Source organism: Musca vetustissima, unplaced genomic scaffold, assembly GCF_032173495.1.
Source record: "Musca vetustissima isolate MV318-11 ecotype Yass unplaced genomic scaffold, APGP_CSIRO_Mvet_v1 utg23951, whole genome shotgun sequence".
NCBI classification, from domain to species: Eukaryota; Metazoa; Arthropoda; class Insecta; order Diptera; family Muscidae; genus Musca; species Musca vetustissima.
The window spans coordinates 122,812-149,978 of record NW_026882199.1 but is presented as its reverse complement, the minus strand read 5'-3'; the positions used below and the strand labels follow the sequence as shown (position 1 = coordinate 149,978).

Here is a 27,167-nt window from a genome sequence, read left to right as displayed (position 1 = left end):
CGCTCTTCAGATTCTTGAAAAAATATTCTTTAAAAAATCTTCTCTCTTCAGATCCTTGAAAAATGTTCTTTAAAAAATCTACGCTCTTCAGATTCTTGAAAAAATATTCTTTAAAAAATCTTCTCTCTTCAGATCCTTGAAAAATATTCTTTAAAAAATCTACGCTCTTCAGTTCCTTGGAAAAATATTCTTTAAAAAATCTACGCTCTTCAGATTCTTGAAAAAATATTCTTTAAAAAATCTATGCTCTTCTGATTCTAGAAAAAATATTCTTTAAAAAATCTACGCTCTTCAGATTCTTGAAAAAATATTCTTTAAAAAATCTTCTCTCTTCAGATCCTTGAAAAATATTCTTTAAAAAATCTACGCTCTTCAGATCCTTGAAATAATATTCTTTAAAAAATCTACGCTCTTCAGATCCTTGAAAAATATTCTTTAAAAAATCTATGCTCTTCTGATTCTAGAAAAAATATTCTTTAAAAAATCTACGCTCTTCAGATTCTTGAAAAAATATTCTTTAAAAAATCTTCTCTCTTCAGATCCTCAAAAAATATTCTTTAAAAATCTACGCTCTTCAGATCCTTGAAAAATATTCTTTAAAATATTCTTTAAAAAATCTGCGCTCTTCAGATCCTTGAAAAATATTCTTTAAAATATTCTTTAAAAAATCTACGCTCTTCGGATCCTTGAAAAATATTCTTTAAAAAATCTACGCTCTTCGGATCTTTGAAAAAATATTCTTTAAAAATCTACGCTCATCAGATCCTTGAAAAAATATTCTTTAAAACATCTACGCTCTTCAGATACTTGAAAAAAATATTCTTTAAAAAATCTACGCTCCTCAAATTATATTCTTTTACAAAAATCTACACTCAAGTGGTCCCAAAAAGTTTCTTTTTTCTCGTTGTCAAAAAATTGTTTGATTTAATTCGAATCTACTCTAATTCTAGAATGTCCCTAAAAAATTGCAAGTAAAAATCTCAAGAACTCTTGAAGATATAACCGATTTATTGCGTCAGCATCAAGTGACGGTAGGAGTGATTCTCAAACTTTAAACGCGAATGGCGGGCACGATAACTCAGAAACTAATAACCCAATCGGTTCCAAATTTTGACACGTTCCTCTGGGAGTGTTAACTCTCGTATGAACTAGGATAAAGCCAAGTTTGTGGTAAAAAAAAATTTCCCAAAAAATTTTTCAAAGTTCCGCCATTTTGTTAATTGTTGTGCGATGTCAATATTCCTAGTTCATACGAGAGCCAGACATTTACTTTTTCTAACACCGTTGGAATTTTCGGATTCCGATGTTCCAGTGAGGAGTTATCATGCCCGCCATCAAAAATAAGGACTTTTCTTTGATCACAAAAAAACAACAAAAATGTTTGTAAATTATTTTTCTTCCTTTTTAAATCTTCAAATATATTCTGGTAATCATTTACCAGCCCATTTAAAATCTTAAAAATAAAAAATCGAGAATGGAGGGGTTCCCTTAAATCTTAGTTCTTCAGATCCTTAACAAATATTCTTTAAAAAAAAACAAGCGCGACAGGTCCTTAAAAAATGATCTCAACAAAATCGACCGTTATCAGATTCTTAAAAAATATTTTTTTAATCTACGTTCTTAAAATAAATAAAAAATTACAAATTTTCTACAATTCCATAGTACTGGCTGACTTATAACTTCTATTAAACCATTAAAGCGGGTAACTTTCATAAAACTTCGATCCATTAGGATATGAACAACAACAAATTCCAAACTCCAGCAACAACAACAACATTGTTTATTAAACTATAAAATATTTGCTTGAACTTTGGCCAGTAATGGTGACCAAGACCAAGACTACATACCTATTTTTCTCTATACAACAACAAAAATCGAACAACCAACAACAACAAAACTTAGTTAATAAACAGTTTTACAACTCGTTAACATCAATTATGAAATATAAAGAAGTCATTATTTCCATTTTTTTTTCAAAACAGTTCTAAAAGGTTTACTACTTTGTCTGCTATAGAAAAGAGCTGCTTAATGGTTTAGTCAGGAAATCATTCAAGCATGACATTTTTTCTCGTCCAGCATCGTCATCCCCAGTGACCGGCCATTAGGAAGTTTCATGGGGATTTGAAACTTCAAATATATGTATATACGTACAATTAAGGATAATACGCAAACACACACATATGTTTGTAGACTAAATCTACTACATGTAAATCACATGAATTAATAACAACTAAATATGTTGCCTACTTTTTGGCTTTGTCAACAGCAATAATATACTATAATATACTTTTAGGCTAATGACTATCATCCCGATGATGATTTCAATTGCGAAAATTCTCATTCAATATTTACAAAAGAATACACATTTCAATAACGACATAGACAGAGAGAGTTCTATGGAACTCTGGGAATAATGACAAAATCTTCTTCTATGGAAATTTTTGTAAATGTCAGACTTTTGGCTGCTAATGGTGTTTACCTGTGCATACGCATGTGTATATATGTGTTTGTGTATATATTTATTCATTTGCATATATTTCCTCTTAATCGTATGACAATAATCGCCTTATCAGTTTCTGTTAAATATATATATGTATGTGTGTATGTGTACGTGTGTTTAGTATTCTATATAATTAAGAGCACTTAATGGAGATTTATACCCTAAAAGGCACACAAGTCAAAATGTTGTTTAGATTGAATTTTGCTTAAGGGGAAAATTGCAACTACACACACAAACACATTTGATTTGAACTCAGATTATGTTTTCTATAAATGAAATATTTTTTTTATGGTAAAAAAAAGGTAAAAAGTAAAGAATATTTTTGTAAGAACTGTACAAGCGTCATTTTTGAAAGAGAGATTTCTAGGAGAGTATATATATATGGGCTGACCACATGATACCCTACACAACTTCCACGAAAATCTAATTTCATGTGGTCCTATATTCTGAGATTGGAAAATAATCACCGTGGTTTGTGATGATCGATTTGTGGCCTATAGATCGACTCAAAAAAAAACACAAAAAATTAAGTTTTCGGTCCACTTCATCCCAATATTATTATCTGACTATTGTCGAAAATTATAGGCGTTGTCTTGACCATACATGGATTCTCTTGCAAGTTTCAAAGCGATCAGCGCTATATTTTCAACCTCCAGGGTTACTAAATAATATCTGAATACGTAAGCACCTGTAAATATTTGAGTGTAACTCCCACTCCCCGAGTACATAAGACAATATAATTGGTATCAATACAAAGGTCAACCACTCCTCTTGGATATACTATCAACTTCTCGGCTCTATGTCCTTCAGGAGTAAATATGTAGTTGGTCCATTTCATCCTAATATTATTATCTGAACATCACCGTTGTCCTTGACCATAACTGAAACCTCACGAAACATTTCAAAGCGATCAGTGCTATATTTCCGCCCTCCAGTATGGTAATAATATCTGACTACGTAAGCACCTGCAAATATTTAAGTGTAACTCCCACATCCGAGTACATACGACAATATAATTTAATTGGTATCAATTTAAAGGCGAACCACTTCTCTTGGTTATACTATCAACTTCTCGGATCTGTGTTCTTCTGGGGTAATGATATACGCTATAGAATACAAATTTTGTAATTTTTCACACAAAAGTCAGGGTCCATTTGACCCGCTAAATATTGACCGATCATTACCCCAAAAAGGCGGTCTTATTCTTTGGCCTGGTCCCCTTCTCTATACGCGATGTTTGGACCATAATTGCGGCCTTTGGAGCGACCAGAAAAACCGACAAAAATTAAGTAGTTAATCTATTTCATCCCCTAAATACTAACCGATCATTACCCAAAACCATAGGTGTCTTCATTGGGCCGAACTCATTCTACATGCAAGATTTCGTGAAGATTAGTACATAACAGTGACCTGTGTCGATAGTATTCAGATATTATTTAATAGACCAGAACCACACTAGAGGGCGAAATATATCGCTGATCGCTTTGACATGTTCCATGAGATTCCAGATATGGCCAAGGACAACGCCTATAATTTTCGGCGATGATCAGATAATTTTGGGATGATTTTTTGTGTTTTTTTGAGTCGATCTATAGGCCACAATTGAAAGCCACATCCCACGTTGAAGGGAATATAGACAATTAATTAGAAGGGCTGTACTGAATATTGGTAATATTCGGAAAATATGTCAGTGCTGTTGACCTCTAATCGGGCAAGAGGGTGCAACTATCACGAAATATTACCCAGGCTCGGAATAAAAATTCGTAAAAAAATATAGTTCTGTGGTAGTTGTGTAGGGTATAGTATGGTCAGCCCCGTCCGACTATACGTAATTATAGTTAAAAAAAATCCTCCATTTATAACTTAAAAAATCCACATTAAAAATCCACATCGGCCGGGCCGAACTTTGGATACCCTCCACCATAGATATACTGACAGGTACTAGAAATGAAAATATAGGGAACATACCAAAATGTGGATCTATACCGACATTTCTATAAAGGATAATTATACACTATGGCTATAATGGATAATTAGACACTGTGGCTAATCGAAATATTGGTTCTAGACCCCATGTTTTTTTGGACCAAATCCGTTTCAAAAAAAATTTAAATTTCATCAAAACTTTGTCCATCTTATTATTTCTTGCAATTCCTTCAGAAGATAGCGTGATTACAACAGACGGACGGACATGGCTAGATCGCCTTAGAATTTTACCCTGATCAAGAATTAATATACTTTATAGGGTCGGAAATGAATATTTCGATGATTTACAAACGGAATGACAAAATTAATATACCCTCCATACTATGGTGGAGGGTATAAAAATCTCCAAAATATAACTAAGGAATACTTATCTAAAAAAGGCCTCTTCAAAAGTCTTCTTTTTTGTTGAATTTTAATTTTTATAAATATTTGTTTAGAGCATGACTATGTTTTATGAACTTGATTTATATTTATACATACAGTCAAACATGGCTACAACGACCAACATTTTTTTTAATTTTATTATATCAAAAAAGTATATCATTAATAATACACATTTCTCTTTTATTGCCTTGGTGTGGTTCGTTCTAACCTTGTTTGTTCGTCTATTGCTGTAATTTATGACTATGTAATTTATTTATATGCGTATTCGTATTTGTATATATATCTATATATATATATATGTGTGTGTACATTTAAATTTTTAGCTTTGTTTTGATATTATTATTAGCTAGAATGTGGATTTTATATTCTTTTGTTTTATTTTATATTTTAGTCTTTTGTTTTCTTTTTCAATTTTATTATTTATTTTATTTTTTTATTATTTGTTCTCCATAATCATCCACCCCCCGCTCTCCACCCACCCGCATTTCCTTTGCCATACTAATTGTTCTCAGTTCTTGTATAATAATTACTGACTCAATAGTAGCCATTTATATTCAATATGAAATTATACATTTTTTTCCATTTAAAAATAAAACAATAATATTAAATATTTTTTTCTATTCTCTCTTCTTTGTTTTGGTTTTTTTGTGTGCTTGCTCTCGATATTGTCATTGTCGACACGTATTCTTCTACGGCAACAACAGCTGGTGGCATTAATACTCAAGGAGGCACCAACATCCACGATTTGGATACGAACAGCATCAACAGTCTGCAACCGGAGACTAAAGTAATTGAACAGACAACCGGCAACGAGGTTCTAATCATGAATGCCAACGATGACGATAGAACGGCGAGTTTCTTCGCCCAACCGGGAATTTTGGCGGGTGAGTAGGAAAGAAAAAAACCAAAAACAAAATATTATGAGGTGCTTATTTGGTAACCTTATGAATCACAGAACAAAAAATCGATTAAAACCTAATAATGAAATCTTAACAACATACGAAATTCGATCAAATCACAACAACACCACCATAGAAGTGATAATAACCGTAGATCCGCATACAGATCAGACATACATGGGTTCTAAAACATAACTTCATAAAACTTCCTGTCTTGAGTGTCGGCTTTTTTCAAGTCGGAAAACCCCAACGATGACTCCTACCCCATTTGCGATGGGGATTCAAATAGTCGATTGACAGGGAAGAGATGTATTTCTCCTCGATTTTTAAGGTCATCGAACAGTCGCTTCACTTTGAAATTATAATTTTAAAGAATACTTAACCTAAAATTTCTCGCAAGGGCCTCCTCTCTTCTCCATATTAACAGATTAGCATTTGTGTTTACATGTCAAGAATTTTAATTTATATGTCAAGCAAATATTTGCTTAGTTTGACCAAACATTTTGTGGCAGTGAGATACGCACGCTATTCTCTTTTTCAAATATGAGTGGTGTGTGTTATTGTGTTGACTGACTGGATTAGTAATGCCCATAAGGCGGTTTTTCGTCGCAACAAAGATGATTAAAAAAAATTGAAAATAAATTTTCACTTTTTCACAGACCTATCATCGATTTTTTTAAATCTACCCGACGGGTGGATTTAAAAAAAAAATATTTTTTCAAAGTCTATACAAGGCGTGTATTTGAAAAAAAATAAATTTTCAGGGTCTATTCATGACGCAGATTTTTAAAAGAACATTTTTTGAAGGTTAACACCTAAAACAGGCGTGGATTTATTAAATAATGTTATTTTTTTTAAGACATAAAAAGGTGCGGATCTTTATACCCTACACAACTATGTTGTCAGGGTATTATAGTTTTATGCAGCCCCAAGATTTTGTATCGCCGCGAAATATTGCTCCTAGACCCACCTTTAAGTATACCGATCGTTATATCTCGACTAGCTGAGTCCATCTAGACATGTGTGTCCATCCGTCCGTCCGTCCATCATAATTTGAAAACACGATACAGGTCAGTTATTGACCAATCTTCCCGAAATTTTGCATGTAGGATCGATTCCGGCCAATGAAGACCCCTATTGTTTATTTTGGTAAATATCCGTTAATATTTAGAGGATGAAATGGACCAAAAACTTTATTTTTGTCTGGTTTTCTGGCCGCTTTAGCGACCACAATTATAGCCCCAACATCGCTAATTTTTACATGGAATAGGGGATCGGGCCAAAGAAAAAGCAAGTCCGTTTTAATAAAGATCGGTCAATATTTAGCGGGTTAAATTGACCCTGACTTTTGTGTGAAAAAACGACAACATTTGTATCCTATAGTGTATAGATTTACCCCTGAAGGACATAGACCCGAGAAGTTGACAGTATAGCAAAGAGGAGTGGTTGACCTTTAAATTAATACCAATTACATTGTCGTAGGTACGCGGATGTGGGAGTTACACTTAAATATTTACAGGTGCTTACGTATTCAGATATAATTTAGTAACCCATCGCTCATCGCTTTGAAATTTTCCATGAGAATCCAGATAATGGCAAGAATAACGCCTATAATTTTCGGTGATGATCAGATTATAATATTGGGATGAAGTGGACCGAAAACTCAATTTTTTTTCGAGTCGATCTAAAGACCACCATTGAAAGTCGAACATCACAAAACAACCCACCGTGAAGGGAATCTGAACAAATAATTAGAAGGATTGTACTGAATAGTAATTATTTGTTGACATCTAGTGGGTCAAGAGGATGCAAACCAAGCTCAGAATGTAGTACCACAAAAAGTTAGATGTTCATGGAAGTTGTGTAGGGTATCATAGGGCCGACCATATGATACTGCTCACTGGTTAGAAATTATTTTTCAAAGCTCGGATTTTTTTAAAAATTATTTTTCAAAGTCTGGATTTAAAAAAAAAAAAGTCATTCTCAGGTCCCTGAGGATGATTTTTTTCTATAGAGTCAGGCCTGTACTCTTTAAAAAAAATCCAGTTGTGGATTTTTTTAAATATTTTTTCAAGGCCTGGATTTTTTGAATACATAGAAAACCATTAAGAAAAGTAGTAAAGTCGGACTGGGCCCACTATATGATACCCTTCACCACTTTGGACATATTCTACATATGTATCCTAACAGACATCGCCTTTTCGAAGGAATACTAATTTTAGTACCTTGTGTAATTCAATTTTCATTAAATAGGACGAAACTATATATGGGAGCTATAACTAAATCTGAACCGATTTTCACGAAATTTAACACACGGCATTTAAGACTCAATTCAGTACACTATGCGAAATTTCGTGCAAATCGAAAGTTATATAGGGACTCTGGTGCATCATTTTCGTAAAATCGGACATACTTATATACGGGAGCTATATATAAATCTGAACCGAATATTACGAAATTTAGCACACATCATTCTGGACCTAATTCAGTACCCTATGCCAAATTTCGTTCAAATCGAATGCTATATATGACTTTGGTGCACCATTTTCGTAAAATCGGACATAATTATATACGGAAGCTATATCTAAATCTGAACCGATTTTCACGAAACTGCACTATGCTAAATTTCTTGCAAATCGCAAGATATATAGGGACTTTGGTGCATCATTTTCGTAAAATCGGACATACTTATATACGGGAGCTATATATAAATCTGAACCGATTATTACGAAACTTGGCACACATCATTCTGGACCTAATTCAGTACCCTATGACAAATTTTGTGGAAATCGAAAGATATATAGGGACTTTGATAGACCATTTACATAAAATCGGACGAAAATATATATCTATATCTGGACCGATTCTCACGAAACTTATCACACATCAGTCTCGACCCAATTAAGTAGCCTATGCCAAATTTCGTGGAAATCGAAAGATATATAGGGACTTTGGTGCACCATTTACATAAAATCGAACGAAAATATATATGGGAGCTATATCTATATCTGGACCGATTTTAACGAAACTTAACACACGTCATTCAAGACTCAATTCAATACACTATACAAAGTTTCCTGCAAATCGAAAGTTATATAGGGACTTTGCGGCATCATTTACATAAAATCGGATGAAACTATATACGGGATCTATATCTAAAATCTGAACCAAATTTCACGAAACTTATCACACATCATTCTGGACCTGATTCAGTACCAAATTTCGTGCAAATCGAAAGATATATAGCGACATTGGTGCCCTATTTACCTTAATATGGTAGCTATATCTAAATCTGACCCGATATTCTTCAATTTCAATAGGATTCGTCCTTGGGCCAAAACAGTGGCTTGTGCCAAATTTCATCCAAATCGGATCATAAATGCGACCTCTACTTTGTTTACAATTTAACATCTACAGATGGACATGCATAAAACGACTCAGCAAGTGATTCTGTGCATATTCCCAAAAGGAACCATGGGTTTATATCGTTTCCTTTTATCTGTTACAAACATATGCACAAAGACATAATACCCTGTACCACAGTGTGGTGAATGGTAAACCAAATCCTCTAGTCACTGAGAATGACTTCTATAGAAAAAAAATACCTTAGGTTCCTGAGGTCCCAAATTTTCTCATTCATGAGGTCCTTGAGGAGGACTTTTTTCTATTTCCTCAGGTCTTTTTTCTATGTGGATGATTTTTTGTCTATAGAAAAAATTCCTTAGGGTGACTTTTTTCTATAGAAAAGAATTCCTCAGGTCCCTGAGCATGACATTTTGTCTATAGAAAAAATTCCTCAGGATGACTTTTTTTCTATAGAAAAGAATTCCTAAGGTTCCTGAGGATGACTCTTTTCCAAAGGAAAAAATTCCTCAGGTCCCTGAGCATGTCTTTTTTTTGGATTTCCTCAGATCTCTGTGGATGACTTTTTTCTATAGAAAAAATTCCTCAGGTCCCTGAGCATGTCTTTTTTTCTATAGAAAATATTCCTTAGATCTCTTTTTTCTATAGAAAAAATTGATCAGGTCCCTGAAAATGACATTTTTCTATAGAAAAAATTCCTCAGCTCCCAGAGGATGGCTTTTTTCTATAGATAAAAAAATCCTCATTTCCCCGAGGATGACTTTTTTTCTATAGAAAATAGTTCCTCAGGTCCTTAGGAAGATTTCTATAGAAAAAAATCCTCAGGTCCCTGAGCATGACTTTTTTCTATAGAAAAAAATTTCCTCAGTTTCTGAGGGTTTTTACGTTTTTTGATTTTCTTTCCGAGTTGTTAACACTGTTCGCACTGATCTCATGTGTGCTGTTGATACTAAAATAAAATAATAATTAGCTGTGACTTAATTTCTGTGTGGTTCCGAACGACATTTTTATGACTCACACTTTAGTCGTTGAAGAATTTCCAAAATAAATCTCAGTCGTTGAGACCGAGAGAGGGAGAGTTCACTTTGCCAAATATGAACCTTTTATGATGGATGTTGGTGTTTGACAAGTTCTAATACCGTGGGAGAGTGGGAGGGGAGTGAGTGGGAGAGAGAGGGAATGTAAACATCGTACAGATATTTTTAACTTTAGGAGAATTTGTTGGGATTTCTCAGTTACGTTTGATCAAAGTAAGAGGAAAGATAACGAGAGCTGTGCGAGATTTAAGAATTGTTTTGGAACCGAAATGAGTATGTGAGAATTAATTTAAGAATTTTTATATATAAATAATTATTTATATTTTTAATTAAATTTTTTATTGTATTTTGATATTAATTCGTTCTTTTTTCTTGTTTTGATTTTAGCGGTTATTGGCGGAGCTGTTGTGGGTCTATTGTGTGCCATTCTGGTGGTCATGTTCATTGTCTATCGCATGAGAAAAAAGGATGAGGGTTCCTATGCCTTGGATGAGCCAAAACGATCACCTGCTATGAATTCCTATGCGAAAAATGCAACAAATCGAGAATTTTTTGCCTGAGAAAATGAACGGCGTTTTTAAAGAATAAAAAACCAACAACCACAAATAAAACAATAACAACCTTTTTTATGGAATAATAAATTTAAAATAAAACAACAACAAAGTGGAAAGCAGCAGCAAAACAACATCACCTTTATTTGTATTTAAAAAAAAAACAACAACAAAAACAAATGGAAAAAATAACTACAACAACAACTGATAAATAGGCATTTTTTTATAAAACAAAAAGTACTGCAAACTTGAATTGAAGAACAACAACAACAAATACAACAATTTTGAAATGAAAAACTGAATATAGAAATTAAATCAAAGTTATATATATATATAGGAAAAATAATTCTATATATAAATGTGGAATCATCTCCATACTCAATTCATTAAAAAATCCACTGATACACCTTTTGCAAAAAAAATGTCTGCATTTTCCCCCCACATTTGGTTCAAAATTCCATAAAAAAATCGAAAAAAAAATCTGACAATTTATTCACGAAACAAAGTCTAATTACACTAACAACAACAACAACAACAAACAAAACAACCAATACATATGTAATTGTAAACAATAATTATTCTTATAAACAAAAAAAAATATTATTAATAATATTATTAAACATTCTTCTTTTTTTATTATTAAATTTCTCATATATAAATATTATTACAAAAAAATTAATTTTTTTTCTACTATTTTTTTTTCTTTAATTTAACAAAAAAAACATACACTCGAAAAAAAAACAATTAATTGAAACTCATCAACAAAATGAAAAAAAAACTAATTAATGAATGAGAGAAAAAAATATTATTATTTAAGTATAACAAAAAGAGAAATTAAACAAAGCGATAACAAAAATTAAAAAAAAATCATTACAAATAATATTAAATAAATGTAATATTTAGTGTAATTCGTATATATACAAAGGACAAAAAAAAAACAAGAAGAAAAAATAACATTGAAAAAAAAACACAAAAAAACATTAAAAAAAATAAATAAATAAACAACAAAAAGTATTTTAAGCTGAATCATGTGAAGAGGAAAAAAATTAAAAACAAAAGAAATAAATAATTAACAAAAAAAACAGTAAATTAAAAAAATAACTATTAGTTCTTAACTTGAAAAAAATAAAACATTAAAAAAAACTTTTTTTTTCAAAAAAAAATTAAAAAAAAATCAAGTACTAATACAATAACAGTAACAATGAACATATGATTGAAAAGCGAATGAATAGAAAAAAAAAAAAACACAAATATTTGGATGCTAAATTTTTGTTCAGTTCCATTAATTTTTGATATAAAAATTTTCTATTACAAAACAAAAATTCGAAAATAAATTAGAAACCTCTTTACTTTTTTGCTATAAAATTTTCATCATTTTAATATTTTTTTGAAAAATAAAAATCATAAAAAATAAATAAATAAAAACCTATAAAAACAACATGAATTAGAGTAATTATTTTTCATAAAAGAAAAATTTATTTTTTTCTCTCTCACTGTGCTATTGGAGTTAGGTGATTTTTGCAAAGTAACGTATTGTGGGAATAATATCTTTAAAAGGGTAGTATTACAAAAAAATATTGAATTAAAATAAATATAATGAAAATGAAAAAATAAAGGACAGGGTATAGATTATTCCTCTGCTCTTTAGAATTTTTTTTTCAAAAATAACTACACCATTTCTATGTGTGAAAAAATAATTTTCTAATTTTTCTCTTTGGAGTCATTCAAATGAACCAATAAAATCATAAATGTGTGTAGTATGTTTTAGACATTTTTGGGACACATGCTGGCCCTATGACACCATTTCCATGAGGGCAGAATTTTTGAAAAAAAAAATACAATTTAAAAAAATAATATTTTTTTATAAATTTCTAATATTGATAGAAAATGTGCACGATATATCATTTAAAAACCATTTTTTATTCCCAAATTTTCCCCCATGGTGTTCTTCAAATGTCCCATATAAAAACATTGATAGATTTTTAAATTAGATATTTTTTGAATAATTTGCTGGGTACATTCTGACCCCTTTTGACACTATTTCATAAATAGCTACACCGTTGCCGTTGTGTAATAAAAAATATTTTTCTAATTTTTTCTTTACGATCATTTCCAAATGATCCAGTAAAATTATAACATTGTGTTGTGTGTTGCCTTTTGGCTGTATTTTGTTTGCTTTAAAAATAATTTTGTTTTATATTCCAAAACATCTACACCATATCCATGTGGACAAAAAAAATATTTTTTTTTCAATTTTTCCTCCATGGAGTTCTTCAAATGCCCCCCAATTAAGATCATAAATTTATATATTTTTTGAATATTTTGTAGGGGCATATTCTGACCCATTTTGACACTATTTCAGAAATAGTTACACCGTTTCCGTGGTGTGATAAAAATATATATTTTTTTAATTTTCCCTTTAAAATCTTTCAAATGACCCGATAAAATCATTAAATTGTGAGTTGCCTTTGGAATAGGTTTTGTTTGAACACATTCTGGTCCCATGACACCATTTCCATAATGGGCAAACATTTTGAAAAAATAATTTTAATATTTTTTTTTATAATATGAAATTTTGAATACATCTTTCTAACATTCATAGAAAATTTTCACAATCTGTTCTTTAAAAGTCGTTTTTTTATATTCCCAAACTTCTACACCATTTCCATGTGTACAAAAAAATTTTTCAATTTTTCCGCCCATGGAGTTCTTCAAGTGCCCCCTAATTAAAATCATAAAATTTGATATCTTTTGAATATTTTGTTGGAACCTTTTGAAACCTTTGAAATTACTTTTAGAAAAATAATAACATTCCATGTATGAAATAATATTTTGTTTACCTTTTTATAAAAATATGAACAACTGTATTTTTTTTTTGAAATTTTTTAAGACACAATCTGGTCCCATGACACCATCCCACGACACTATGTTGGCAAAATTTTTGGAAAAAAAATTTATTGTAATGTTGAAAAAATATATATTATTATTTTACTAATTTGTAACATTGATAGACAGTTTAAACTAGATGTTTTTTTTTTAAAAAAATCCTTGTTTTATATTCCTAAAAAACTACAAAATCTGTTCAAAAAAATATTTTTCAATTGTTTCCCCCTTGTAACCCTTCATATGCCCACAAAAAAATTAGATATCTTTTGAATATTTTGTTGGTCAAATTCTGAACCCTTTAAAAATAAATTTTGAAAAATTTAATTTTTTTGAATGAAATTCATAATTTTTTAATAAAAATTTTGAGTTTCTACAAAAATTGTAAATTTTTCAACAATAAAAAGCCATACCATTTTCATATATTTATATTTTTAAATATTTACACCGTTTCCATGTGAGCAAAAAAAAATATTCCTTACAAAAAATTTATAATTTTAGTATTTTAAATTTTTAATCAATATTTTTTGTAAACTGTTTAAATGTTTAAAATTTTTAAGGGTAATTTTAATACATTTACAGTAATGAATTAATTAATTACCTTTTTTTAAATTATTCTAAGAAACATTTGAATCAATTAGTTAAAAAAATCTCAAAGGATTTTTTTTTCATTTGTAAAGGGTGAATAATTTTTTAAGGGTAATTTCTTTTTTTTCTTAATTTGAAATCGTTAAATAATTATGAAAATACAGAATAATTTAATTTTTAATTAATTTAACTTTTGTAAAATTATTATTTTTCACACATAACCTCAAAATATATACTCACACCCACTACTCTTGCAAAAATCACCAAACTTCCAATAACCAAAAACAACAACTATAAACCATGACAAGCCACCCCCACTAATTAAGCCGAAAGCCAATAATTAAAACTTCTTTGTTGCAATATTTTTGAAAAAGTACCCACACATAATCAAAACATCCTTAACATGCGCCTTTTTTTAAACATATAAATAATTCTTACAGCTAATATTTTATATATAATTTTCCATTGTAATTAAAATAAATTTTGTGTTTTTTGTGCTTTTTTTTAAAAAACAAATCAAAATAATTTTAAATTTAAGCTAATTTACAATTAAAAAACAACAGCTATATAACAACAACAAAAAATGGCAGCTATTAAAACCATCTCAAAAAAAAACACATAACACTGGCATCTTACCGAACTCGTTTTTTTCTACTTTAAATTGTTATAATAATTAATAATGGAAGGAAGAAGAAGAAAAATAAATATTATTTAAAAAATATTTTTTCTTCTTTAAAAAAATAAAACATATGTTTATGTTGTTGATTTAAATGAAATAAAAATAATAATATTTACTTTCTTATAGCCAAATATGTTTTGCTTTGTTAAAACTAATATTTAATAAAAAAAACAAATCAGCAACATTTAACAACAACAACAACATGAAATGCCATACTAAACAAAATAATAATAATCTTAAAATACTTTTTTATATTGTATTAAAATAAAACAAACATATTATTATATATATGAATATAATTTAAGTTATGTTTAGACCAGAAAATTGTTTTGTAAAGAAGAAGAAAAAAAATGAAAAAAAAATTCAATTTCATGACAACTGAAAAATAATTTGTCCAACAATACTTTACTTTTAACAAAATTTGTATTATTTTTTTGCTATGTAAAAAATGGTCAATTACAAAAAATTAATAACAAAAAAAATGTTTTCTATATTTCCAAATATCAAATAATTGACCATTTTGAAAAAAAAATCCATATAATCCCATACTACTACTAATCTTACTTACTCACATATATTTTGTATTTACTCTCCCCCTTTATTTTTTATTATGAACAATTAACCTTTATATATACAAAAACAACTTATGTATTTTTTTTTATATATAATAAAAATTACTTACCATTTTTTTCTTATTACCACAACCATATATATATACCAATGTTATTAATCTCCTCTAACTCCTTAGCTAAAAAAAACAACAAAACACCATTGTATGATTTTCCACTAAATATACAGCTCTCTAAACATACATAAAAACAATATACACATACTCTACTCTCCACTAAATTCAATAATATTTTTTTTAAATTTTTTTTAAATTCTTGTAAAATTGTCTTCTTTATTTTTGATCCATAGATCCATCCCCTTTTTCTAAATTTTTTTAATTTTTTTAATAATTCGATTTTTTTTTATTTATTTTTTAATAATTCGAAATGACAAAAACATGCAAAAATTCACACCCGACAGTTTGTATGAATGTACTGAATTAAAAAAATAATAATAATTGGTTTTAATTTGCTATATAAAAAAATATTATTATTATTATTAAAGTGAAAGTAAAAAAATAATAAAATAAGAAACAAAAAGGAAAACGACGGATGGAAACTATATAAATAAATATATAGGAAAAACTCTACAAAAAAAAAACAGTAAAATTTATGAATAAAACAAAAAAATAAAAAACTAAAAATAAAACAACAGGTGTTTTTATTTTAAGGATAGAATAATACGATAAAACCTTCTCTGGTAACAAATTTTGTGATAGTTCCCCTGAAAAATATTCTCTAAAAAAATCCAAGCCTAAAATTATGCAGAAAATTATGTGATAGACCGTCAATAATTTTTTAAACCCCAAAATATTTTCAGAAATATATTTGGAAAAATCTAAAACCAAAAATTTCATCTAAAAAAATACAACAAAAAAATAACGTCAAAACAAAATGCGAATACTTTTATTAAAACAAACATTTTTGTTCTTAAAAAAAATATATTCAAAAAAAAATTACAGACTGTAGTGAAGACCACATTTCCACCTTTCATATGACACCCATATCATGAAAATATCTTTAATAGGTCAAAAGTTACAAACAATCTAAAATTTACCAGATTTTTTGGCAACTCCGGCCATGAGCCATCATCAGCGCCATCTATTGATGGGCATGATTTAAATATGCAAAGACGGAAATTTAATGTTATTTTCTTTTTGCCACAACCTACACTGTAGTGAAGACCACATTACCACCTTTCATATGATACCCATATCATGAAAATATCTTCAATAGGTCAAAAGTTATAAACAATCTAAAATTTAGCAGATTTTTTGCATCTTGGCAACCCCGGCCATGGGCTATCATCAGCGCCATCTATTGATGGGCATGATTTAAATATGCAAATACGACAATTTAATGTTATTTTCTTTTTGCCACAATCTTATAAAAACTATTTTCAAATTACAGGCAATTCGGTTGGAAAACGTGTCCAAAATCCCCAGAATACCGAATATTGGACGTAACGTTATATAGGGGCTACCCTGAAACTTGGATCAATATTAATAATTTTTGGTACGGACATGTGCTACATAATGAGAACCCAAAATACCAAGTTAAAGCCAATTCGGTTGGAAAACGTGTGCAAAATTCCCAAAATATCGAATATCGAGAGGTAGCGTTATATGGGGGCTACCCTGAAACTTGGGTCCATATTAATAAATTTTGGTACGGAGATGTGCTACATAATGGGAACCCAAAATTCCAAGTTGCAGCCAATTCGGTTGGAAAACTTGTTCAAAATCCCTAAAATATCGAATATTGAGGGGTAGCATTATATGGGGGCTACCCCGAAACATGGGTCAATTTTAATAATTTTTGGTACAGAGATGTGCTACACAATGAGAACCCAAAATACCAAATTCCAGCGAAATCGGTTGGAAAACATGCCCAAAATCTCCAAAATACCGAATATTGAGGGGTAGCGTTATATGGGGGCTACCCTGAAACTTGGACCAATATTAATAATTTTTGGTAGGGATATGTGTAATTCAATGAGAACCCAAAATACCAAATTAGAGGCAATTCGGTTGAAAAACTTGTTTAAAATCGTCAGAATACCGAATATTGGGGAGTTCCGTTACATGGGGGCTACCCTGAAACATTGGTCAATGTTAATAATTTTTGGTACAGAGATGTGCTACACCAGGAGAACCCAAAATAACAAATTCCAGCGAAATCGGTTGGAAAACATGTCCAAAATCCCTAGAATACCGAATATTGGGAGGTACCGTTATATCGAGGCTACCCTGAAACATGGGTTAATTTTAATCATTTTTGACATGGAGATGTGTTACACAATGATAACTCAAAATACCAAATTCCAGCGAAATCGGTTGGAAAACATGCCCAAAATCCCCAGAATACCGAATATTGTGAGGTACTGTTATAAGGGAGCTACCCTGAAACTTGGACCAATATTAATCATTTTTGGTATGAATATGTGTAATTCAATGAGAACCCAAAATACCAAATTACAGCCAATTCGATTGAAAAACGTGTCAAAAAGCCCCAAAATACCGACTATTGGGAGGTACGGTTATATGGGGGCCACGCCAAAACGTGGACCGATATATGCCATTTGCAATACCAAACATCCTAGAAGTCCTAATAATGTCTGTGCAAAATTTCAGAGCTTTATCTTAAATATTGTGATCTCTATCGGGGTTTCAACAGAAGGACGGACATGCCATAAAATTTTATTCAGTTCAAAAATAAATATACTTTGTGGGGTCTACGCTGAATATTTCGAGATGTTGCAAACGGAATGACAAATTTATGCACCTCTTGGAGGAGGTTATAGAAAAAATCAGTCGATATTCTAAATATCTTCGAACTTTCACATAATGTTATTTTTCTTATATATAACATCAGTTTATATATGTATTGTCATTATGGAATAAAACTTTACATTTCCCTCTAAGCATCTGTGCAAAATTCATGAAAATCGGTTAAGTAGTTGCCGAGTTATTTGCATTTGAAGTTAACGATGTTCCGAAACATACTTGCTGTTCGCTGCTGGGCGCCTATTACCTGAAAATGAAAAATCACACAAAAATGGATTTTTAAAAAAGGGCAAATTTTTCTTTCATAATGTGGTGGCTGCTGGTTTGTAACGAAAATTATAGCATACTTTTAGGCCGAGCACAGTCTGTGTGAAGTTCGATGTTTAAATTAAAAGAGGTGATTGTTTTTTAGGCACAAAATTAATGTAACACAACTTGAAAAAAATATGAAATTAAAATCCATTGATTATAGAGCTTGATTTTTTACAATTTATTGAATAATTATTTAATATTTATAAAAACGTATACAAAAAAATTACAATATATATTTAAATCGTATAATAAAGCTATACACCATTAATGACATGAAGTGAATGCAATTACATTTACATATTTACATTTGTTAAATCCGAAAAAAATGTATGTACATAACATTTTTACAATTTCGATTTTCGGGCATTTTCCTGCATAAAGGGTTTCAAATATTTGCCAAAGAAATCGGGTACTGGTTTCTTGTTCAGCGGATGTTTGAGAGCAGCCTCAAACAACCGTTCATAGACATTACCATCATAGGAGCCCAATGCTGAACTCAATACTTTGTCGTGAAAATCAAAACCATCGGTAATGGCCACCGCATCGGGACGCAATCGCTTGAGTACCTCCTCCAAACGAACTTGCAGTGCGGAAATTTCATTTTCACTAACAGGCACGAACTGCAAAGAAAAATTACATTATTTTAATGGGGATCTTGAAAAAGTTAGCAATTTTTTACTTACTCTCAAAATATCACCCAGATGACGGAAGAAGGTCTGAATCAAATGCAGCTCCAAGAGATTTTCCAAGACCTTTTGAAATTCTGGGGAACGTTCGTGCTTTGTGGTTCCATTGGTAACCTCTTCATAGAAATTCGAGGCCACATAGACACGGCCATGTAATTCAGCGGCCTTTGTCAGCTCCAAGCCGGTATTGTTAACGGCCACAGGTTGGCTTTGGCCCTCCTTCAAGCGGGCGGAATAACTTCTGTAGGCAACACGGGTGGCACTAAAATTTATAATAGTTTTTTTATTACTATCAGAATCTCAAGTGCGGATTTTTGAAGAAACATTTTTAGAGGACCCAAGCAAGGGGTAGATTTATAAAGAATACTGGAATACTTTTTCAAGGCCTATCCAAGGCGTGGATTTTTTAAAGAATACTTTTTCAAGGCCTATCCAAGGCGTGGATTTTTTAAAGAATACTTTTTCAAGGCCTATCCAAGGCGTGGATTTTTTAAAGAATACTTTTTCAAGGCCTATCCAAGGCGTGGATTTTTTAAAGAATACTTTTTCAAGGCCTATCCAAGGCGTGGATTTTTTAAAGAATACTTTTTCAAGGCCTATCCAAGGCGTGGATTTTTTAAAGAATACTTTTTCAAGGCCTATCCAAGGCGTGGATTTTTTAAAGAATACTTTTTCAAGGCCTATCCAAGGCGTGGATTTTTTAAAGAATACTTTTTCAAGGCCTATCCAAGGCGTGGATTTTTTAAAGAATACTTTTTCAAGGCCTATCCAAGGCGTGGATTTTTTAAAGAATACTTTTTCAAGGCCTATCCAAGGCGTGGATTTTTTAAAGAATACTTTTTCAAGGCCTATCCAAGGCGTGGATTTTTTAAAGAATACTTTTTCAAGGCCTATCCAAGTCGTGGACTTTTTAAAGAATACTTTTTGAAGGGGTATCCAAGGCCTGGATTTGTCTAAGGCGTGGATTTTTTAAAGAATACTTTTTCAAGGTCTATCCAAGGCGTGGATTTTTTAAAGAATACTTTTTCAAGGCCTATCCATGGCGTGGATTTTTTAAAGAACACTTTTTCAAGCCCTATCCATGTCGTGGATTTTTTAATGAATACTTTTTCAAGGCCTATCCATGGCGTGGATTTTTTAAATAATACTTTTTCAAGGCCTATCCAAGTCGTGGACTTTTTAAAGAATACTTTTTGAAGGGGTATCCAAGGCCTGGATTTGTCTAAGGCGTGGATTTTTTAAAGAATATTTTTTCAAGGGGTATCCAAGGCCTGGATTTGTCTAAGGCGTGGATTTTTTAAAGAATATTTTTTCATGGGGTGTCCAAGGCCTGGATTTGTCTAAGGCGTGGATTTTTTAAAGAATAGTTTTTCATGGGGTGTCCAAGGCCTGGTTTTGTCTAAGGCGTGGATTTTTTAAAGAATAGTTTTTCATGGGGTGTCCAAGGCCTGGATTTGTCTAAGGCGTGGATTTTTTAAAGAATATTATTTCATGGGGTATCCAAGACCTGGATTTGTATAAGGCGTGGATTTTTTAAAGAATATTATTTCATGGTGTATCCAAGGCTTGGATTTGTCTAAGGCGTGGTTTTTTTAAAGAATATTATTTCATGGGGTATCAAAGGCCTGGATTTGTATAAGGCGTGGATTTTTTAAAGAATATTTTTTCAAGGGGTATCCAAGGCCTGGATTTGTCTAAGGCGTGGATTTTTTAAAGAATATTTTTTCATGGGGTGTCCAAGGCCTGGATTTGTCTAAGGCGTGGATTTTTTAAAGAATAGTTTTTCATGGGGTGTCCAAGGCCTGGATTTGTCTAAGGCGTGGATTTTTTAAAGAATATTATTTCATGGGGTATCCAAGGCCTGGATTTGTATAAGGCGTGGATTTTTTATAGAATATTATTTCATGGTGTATCCAAGGCTTGGATTTGTCTAAGGCGTGGATTTTTAAAAGAATATTATTTCATGGGGTATCAAAGGCCTGGATTTGTATAAGGCGTGGATTTTTTAAAGAATATTTTTTCAAGGTGTATCCAAGGCCCGGATTTGTCTAAGGCGTGGATTTTTTTAAAGAATATTTTTTCAAGGTGTATCCAAGGCGTGGTTTTGTCTAAGGCGTGGATTTTTTTAAAGAATATTTTTTCAAGGTGTATCCAAGGCGTGGTTTTGTCTAAGGCGTGGATTTTTTTAAAGAATATTTTTTCAAGTGGTATCCATGGCCTGAATTTTTTAAAGAATAATTTTTCAAGAGATATCCAAGGCCTGGATTTTTTAAATAATATTTTTTCAAGGCCTGGATTTATCCAAGGCGACGCTTTTTAAGGCCCAAAATAAGGCGTTGATTTTTAAATAATATTTTTTCAAGGCCTGGATTTATCCAAGGCGACGCTTTTTAAGGCCCAAAATAAGGCGTTGATTTTTAAATAATATTTTTTCAAGGCCTGGATTTATCCAAGGCGACGCTTTTTAAGGCCCAAAATAAGGCGTTGATTTTTAAAGAATATTTTTTCAAAGTCCAAAACGGGACGTGGCTTTTTTGAAGAATATTTTTTGAAAGTCCAAAACGAGACGTTGCTTTTTCGTAGAATATTTTTTCAAAGTCCAAAAGAAGGCGTGGATTATTTAAAGAATATCTTTTCAAAGTCTAAAACAAGGCGTGGATTTTTCGAATAATGTTTTTTACTTACCCCACACAAGCAAACTGCAATGCCTTCACCAAACAATCCCAGGTGCCAGTCCACTGAGGGAAATGTGCTGCCTTGGTGCATTCCGAAAAGTAAGCCATGGTGGGCATTAGCTGTTTACCCTCCAAAACATCAGCCCAAACTTTCATAAGGATTTTTCCCACTTGCAAATACAGTACGGAGTTTTCACCCTCATAGGTGCAGGCAGCTGTGGACATAGCAAAAATATTACCCAAATTGGCCGCTGTCAAATAACCATGACCACCACAACCCTGACGCAAACGTTCAATGCCATATGTTGAGTCATAAGAACATGACACCTTAAGGATGCAAGCCAAAGCATGTAGTTCGGGAAGACGTGAGAAATCTTTGCGATTAATTGCCTGTGCGGTTTCATTGTACATGAAATGTAAATTGCCAGCGGCCAAGCGATAGGCAATTGCGGTGGCAATTTCCGGAATTACTTTCATTTGCTGTGTCATATGTTCCAAGACTTTGGGTTCGGGTTGACTGAAAAGAAGAAAATTTTCGTTAATATTTAAAAATTAAAAAGATTCGAATTTCTACTTACCCCTCCTCAATGGGACTTTGACGTCTTACCACGGAGTACCTAGTCACAATGGTGGCAGCCTGAGCCAACATCAAGGCATTACCAATGGCAACCATACAGCGTACATATACCATGGGGAAATACGAGAGCTGTGAAACAGGACTCTTAATAAAGGTGCCATCCGGCAGAACCTGTTGATTTTTCATCAACATATTTGTGCGGGGCACACGATAATTCTTCAAACCCAAGAAACCATTGTTGACACCATTCATACCCAATTTTTTGCCAATTTCACCAACATGCACACCCGGCAATGGCATATAGGTCTCTTCGTCACGCACCTGCACCACAAACATTTGTATACCCTTGGGCTCGTTGTCGATATACAATTGGGCAACAAAAATGCAATAGTTACAGGTTTGACCCACTGTCAAATGAAACAAAAAAAAAATAAATCAAAAAAGAAAATAAAACCAAAAAAATTTTGTTTCTTACATCCTCCTGGCCACCATTTATACGCTGTCAAAGTGGGTGTATTCAACACAAATTCCTCGGTTTTGCGATCATAATCAGCCCGTGATTCCAAACCACGCAAGAATGTACCATGACCCAATTCCGTTTGGGCATAAGTGCCAATAATTTCACAATTATCTGCACGACGACCAAATTTCTCATATTGTTCTGGAGTACCTTGACCCCGCAGAGCACGGGTAAACATGACAAGATGAACGGCCAAGGGATTGCCAGCAGGCATTAAAGCAGTACCAATTGGACCGCCCATTAGGGTTCTGAATAAGACATAAAAAATAATATATTAGGCATTTTAGGTGTGAGAAGTTATCGAAAAACTTACGGATAAACTTCCGAACCACCTGGATGCAAACGTTCCTGTATAGCTCTCAATTTATTGGTGGCCTTGACGGCATGCTTAACAGCCATCGAGGCCATTTCTTCATACGAAGCAAATTCATGATCCAGAGGATCGTCCAAGTCATTGTACAACTCCTCTTCTGCAAAAAAGGAAAAGAGAATGAAATTAATATTTTTCAAAGAAAGGAATAGGGACAAAAATATGTATTTTTTAAAATTTCTTTCCTTTGGGGGCCTTAAAAAATATTCCTAAAACCCATGCATTTGTGGGTCTATGAAAAAATATCCCAGTAGAAAGTGTCTTGCAGACAACATTAACGAATCGTGTAAGACAATGGCAATTCCTTGAAGACATTAGTTGACGAAATTTTCACACAAGTGTCGTAGCATTCATGCACGACAACTTGAGCGACAGGGTAAGCGATATTGTCGTTGAAGACAACTTCGGCGACTAAACTCCCTATTTTCGTTAAGGACGTTTGAACAGTCGTTGATGACAAATACCAATTATCATTAATTGTCATCAAAAAATCCACGCCTTGTGTAGACTCTGAAAAATGTTCTTTAGAAAATCCACGCCTTGTATTGACGCTGAAAAATATCCTGTGATAAATCCAAGCCTTGTATAGACCCTGAAAAATATCCTGTGATAAATCCACGTCTTGTATAGACCCTGAAAAAATATTTTTTAAAAAATCCACGCCTTGTATAGACCCTGAAAAATATTTTTTTAAAAAAATCTGTCATTATCAGGATTAATATCGATATTAGGATGATGACAAGGCTATATTATAAAAAATAATAATGAAATATATTAAAAACGATTCTAGGTACAATTTAAAGTGTAGGCCAGTTATAAGGCCCAGTCTGGTGTTGTTAAAAGTCCAAACAAACAAGTGTTTCTTATCTCATTATTAAATAAATAATACTTTCTATATTTTTTGCAATCTTATCGCATTGCCCCCCTACGGTATTTTTTGAAATACTAAACAATTTGATAAAAGAAATGAACTTGATCGTTCTGCAATTTCATTGCACGTAGACATCTTATATTTTTAGATGTATGGACATTTTTTGCCACAATATATATATATATAGGGGCCTAGCGTTTTATGGGGCTATAATTTGGGTCAATATTAATAGTACATTCAATTCGATTGGTAAAACGTGGCCAAAATCGACTGAATACCGAATATTTGGTGGTACCGGTTTATGGAAGCTATCCTGAAACTTGGATCAACATTAATCATTTTGTGCCATTGTGCCATTCTATGAGAACCCAAAATATCAAATTACAGCTAATTCGGTTGGAAAACGTGTCCAAAATCCTTAAAATATCGAATATTAAGGGGTACTGTTATATGGGGGGCTACCCTGAAATTTAGGTCAATATTCATAATTTTTGTTACGGAGATGTGCTACACAATGATAACCAAAAATACAAATATTACAGTCAATTCGGTTAAAAACCCTGACCATGATCCCCAAAATAACGAAAATTGGGGGTACAGTTATATGGGGGCCAAAGCAAAACGTGGACCGATAAATCTCATTTGCAATTCTAAGCATGTCTTACACAATGTCTGTGTAAGAGTTCTATCTCAAAAATTGCGATCCCTATAGTGATTTTAACAGATTGACATAGACTTTTTCTGATCAGGAATATATAGTTTATGGGGCCTCCGGTGAATAATTCGAGATGTTACAAACGGACTGACAAATTTAATATACAATCTACCTTATGTTGTAGGGTGGAAAAAGTTACGCTTCGGTGACTACTGTTTCTTGGAAAAATAGTTGTTAAAAATTCAAGTTTCGGGATCTATTATTGATTGGAAAATACTTTTGATCTGCTCTATATCATCGACTGATTGCCTTAGTTGACGTTATCTCAGTCCAACAAAATGTTCGGTTGAAATGGTTGGTTGTACCCGCTGACAGATGTAAATCATTGAGCATAAAAGCGGAAATCCATTAGTTGCAATTACGGCCCCAAATTCGAATCGAAACAGAAGGAAAAATTAGATTGGGGAAAAAGAAATCATTTTTTTTTTTTTTTGTAAATGTTTTAAAACAGTTATGGTCGATTTTTAGCTCCTGGACGATGATACGACTGCCGGTCAACTTCGATCATTTCTACGATCGACATTTTCGACAACCGACCTGTGCGAGATGCATCTTTAACATCAAAAATTCCTGAACGGAATCTACGAATCCATAATAGCACATAATTGGCTGTTATAGTATCGGAACCATGAACACCATTCACAATTTTAGCCACTTGGCTTGCATACAATGTACCGAATATTCTGTTTCTTCACTTCCATTTTTAACACCCTGTAACTCAAACTGAATGCACCAAACAAAAAACAGCAAAACAATTTTTTTTACTTCACCTTTCCAACGCACATAAATCTGAAATTGTTTGATCGATACTTTACAATATATACCCATCAGTAAAGCCATCTGCTAAAAAAAAATAATGGATTTTCCCCCAACCAAAACAAATATTAATGTAAAATGCTCATCGATAATACAAGTATTGATCTAAATTTTATTTACGCCTTTTCAACAGACATACCTTCTGTTATTAATTTGTAGTGTTTCGATTTAAAATTCCCCCCATCTACTATCAGGCACACTTCACAAATTTAGACTCTGAACTTTAATTTATTGGAAACTATGTCTTTTATTTTATTTTGAAATAAACCCCAAGATATTGTCAATTCATTCCCCACAAAAAATGTAAACAAATAAAATAGTCTCTCCATATCAGCAGAGATGTCCCCCACAATCAAGAGGTCAGTTACACGAAGAGATAACAGAAAAGACTCTCATGCTCACTATGTTGCTCTTATGCAAAAGAAAAATATTCACACTCTCTCTTATTAATTAATTATGAATGTTTTTTGGTTTTTATATTTTATTTGTATTGTTTTTTACACGTTTTTATTATACCAGTTGCTGTTGTTGTGTTGCCTTTGTTTTATTTCATCACTAACCCACTTACCAATCATTCGTTTCATATCAACAATTTCCTTGCGTCCCCAAAAGAACGCAGCCATTTCATCCGAATTGAAGCTGGCATTTTTACGTTCAATTGCCAGATCGGGATTTACGGTTTTGGGTATTTCGATTTTATTCATTTTCTTTTAGTTTTCGATTTCGATTATTGTAATTTTCTTAATTAAATATTGCAAAAAAAATTAATTATTTTTTCACACACACAATCACTTGATGTTTACACTCAACCCGTTCGATCGATCTGCCTCCAGTTGCGATCACTGTTCGCGTACGACTAACAGGTTTCATTGCTAAATATTTACATTTCAGCTTTAAGAGAGTCAACCAAGGAATGGTTACTCTTTGTTTTAAACAAAATAAACAAAAAAAAGCTTTTGATAGGCCAAATCAGCTGTTGATAAGAGAAAAAATTGCTGGCTAGCTATTTATTTATTTTATTGTAAATTAAACAAAAACAATTAATATTAGCGGGGTAAAAGGGGGAAATGCAAGTTTTCAAGGGCCCGTACGCTAAACAGAACCTTATAATGTAGCCTTTAAAATCTACTATTTGACTCGCATTTTAATCTCTAACAACATCTCAATTCGCTCTACCGATTTACAATAAAACAATAATCGGCTTATTGAAAGCCCATAGTCCAAATTTTCTATCTTAGTTTGAAGTTTGGCTTTCATTTTTGGCCAAGAGGAGGGGCAAAGTCCGAATCAACATTTGGGGTAGCATAGTTGGACTTGACCTTTGTTCGATCTTTGTTAATGGAAATAAAAACTATGACAGC

General features: G+C 32.0%; 2 protein-coding genes across 2 annotated transcripts in view; one reads left to right on the top strand and one right to left on the bottom strand.

Moving 5' to 3' along the window:
- LOC133328412 (syndecan-like) overlaps window positions 1-10,790 on the top strand; it is a 146,127-nt gene extending 135,337 nt beyond the window's left edge. Inside the window, exons 5-6 of the mRNA XM_061536982.1 lie at window positions 5,575-5,754; window positions 10,557-10,790. Coding sequence (XP_061392966.1) covers window positions 5,575-5,754; window positions 10,557-10,729 — 353 coding nt within the window. The 3' untranslated portion in view covers window positions 10,730-10,790. The remainder of the gene's footprint in view (window positions 1-5,574; window positions 5,755-10,556) is intronic.
- An 8,130-nt stretch (window positions 10,791-18,920) lies between these two features.
- LOC133328411 (probable peroxisomal acyl-coenzyme A oxidase 1) lies at window positions 18,921-26,518 on the bottom strand. Its single transcript, XM_061536981.1, has 7 exons — window positions 26,375-26,518; window positions 23,348-23,504; window positions 22,990-23,282; window positions 22,516-22,921; window positions 21,948-22,454; window positions 19,260-19,524; window positions 18,921-19,196 (listed from the first exon to the last, which is right to left on the bottom strand). Exons 1-7 carry the CDS (start codon window positions 26,508-26,510, stop codon window positions 18,921-18,923), a joined length of 2,040 nt encoding a protein of 679 aa, XP_061392965.1. The 5' UTR covers window positions 26,511-26,518.
- Between the last annotated feature and the right edge of the window lie 649 nt (window positions 26,519-27,167).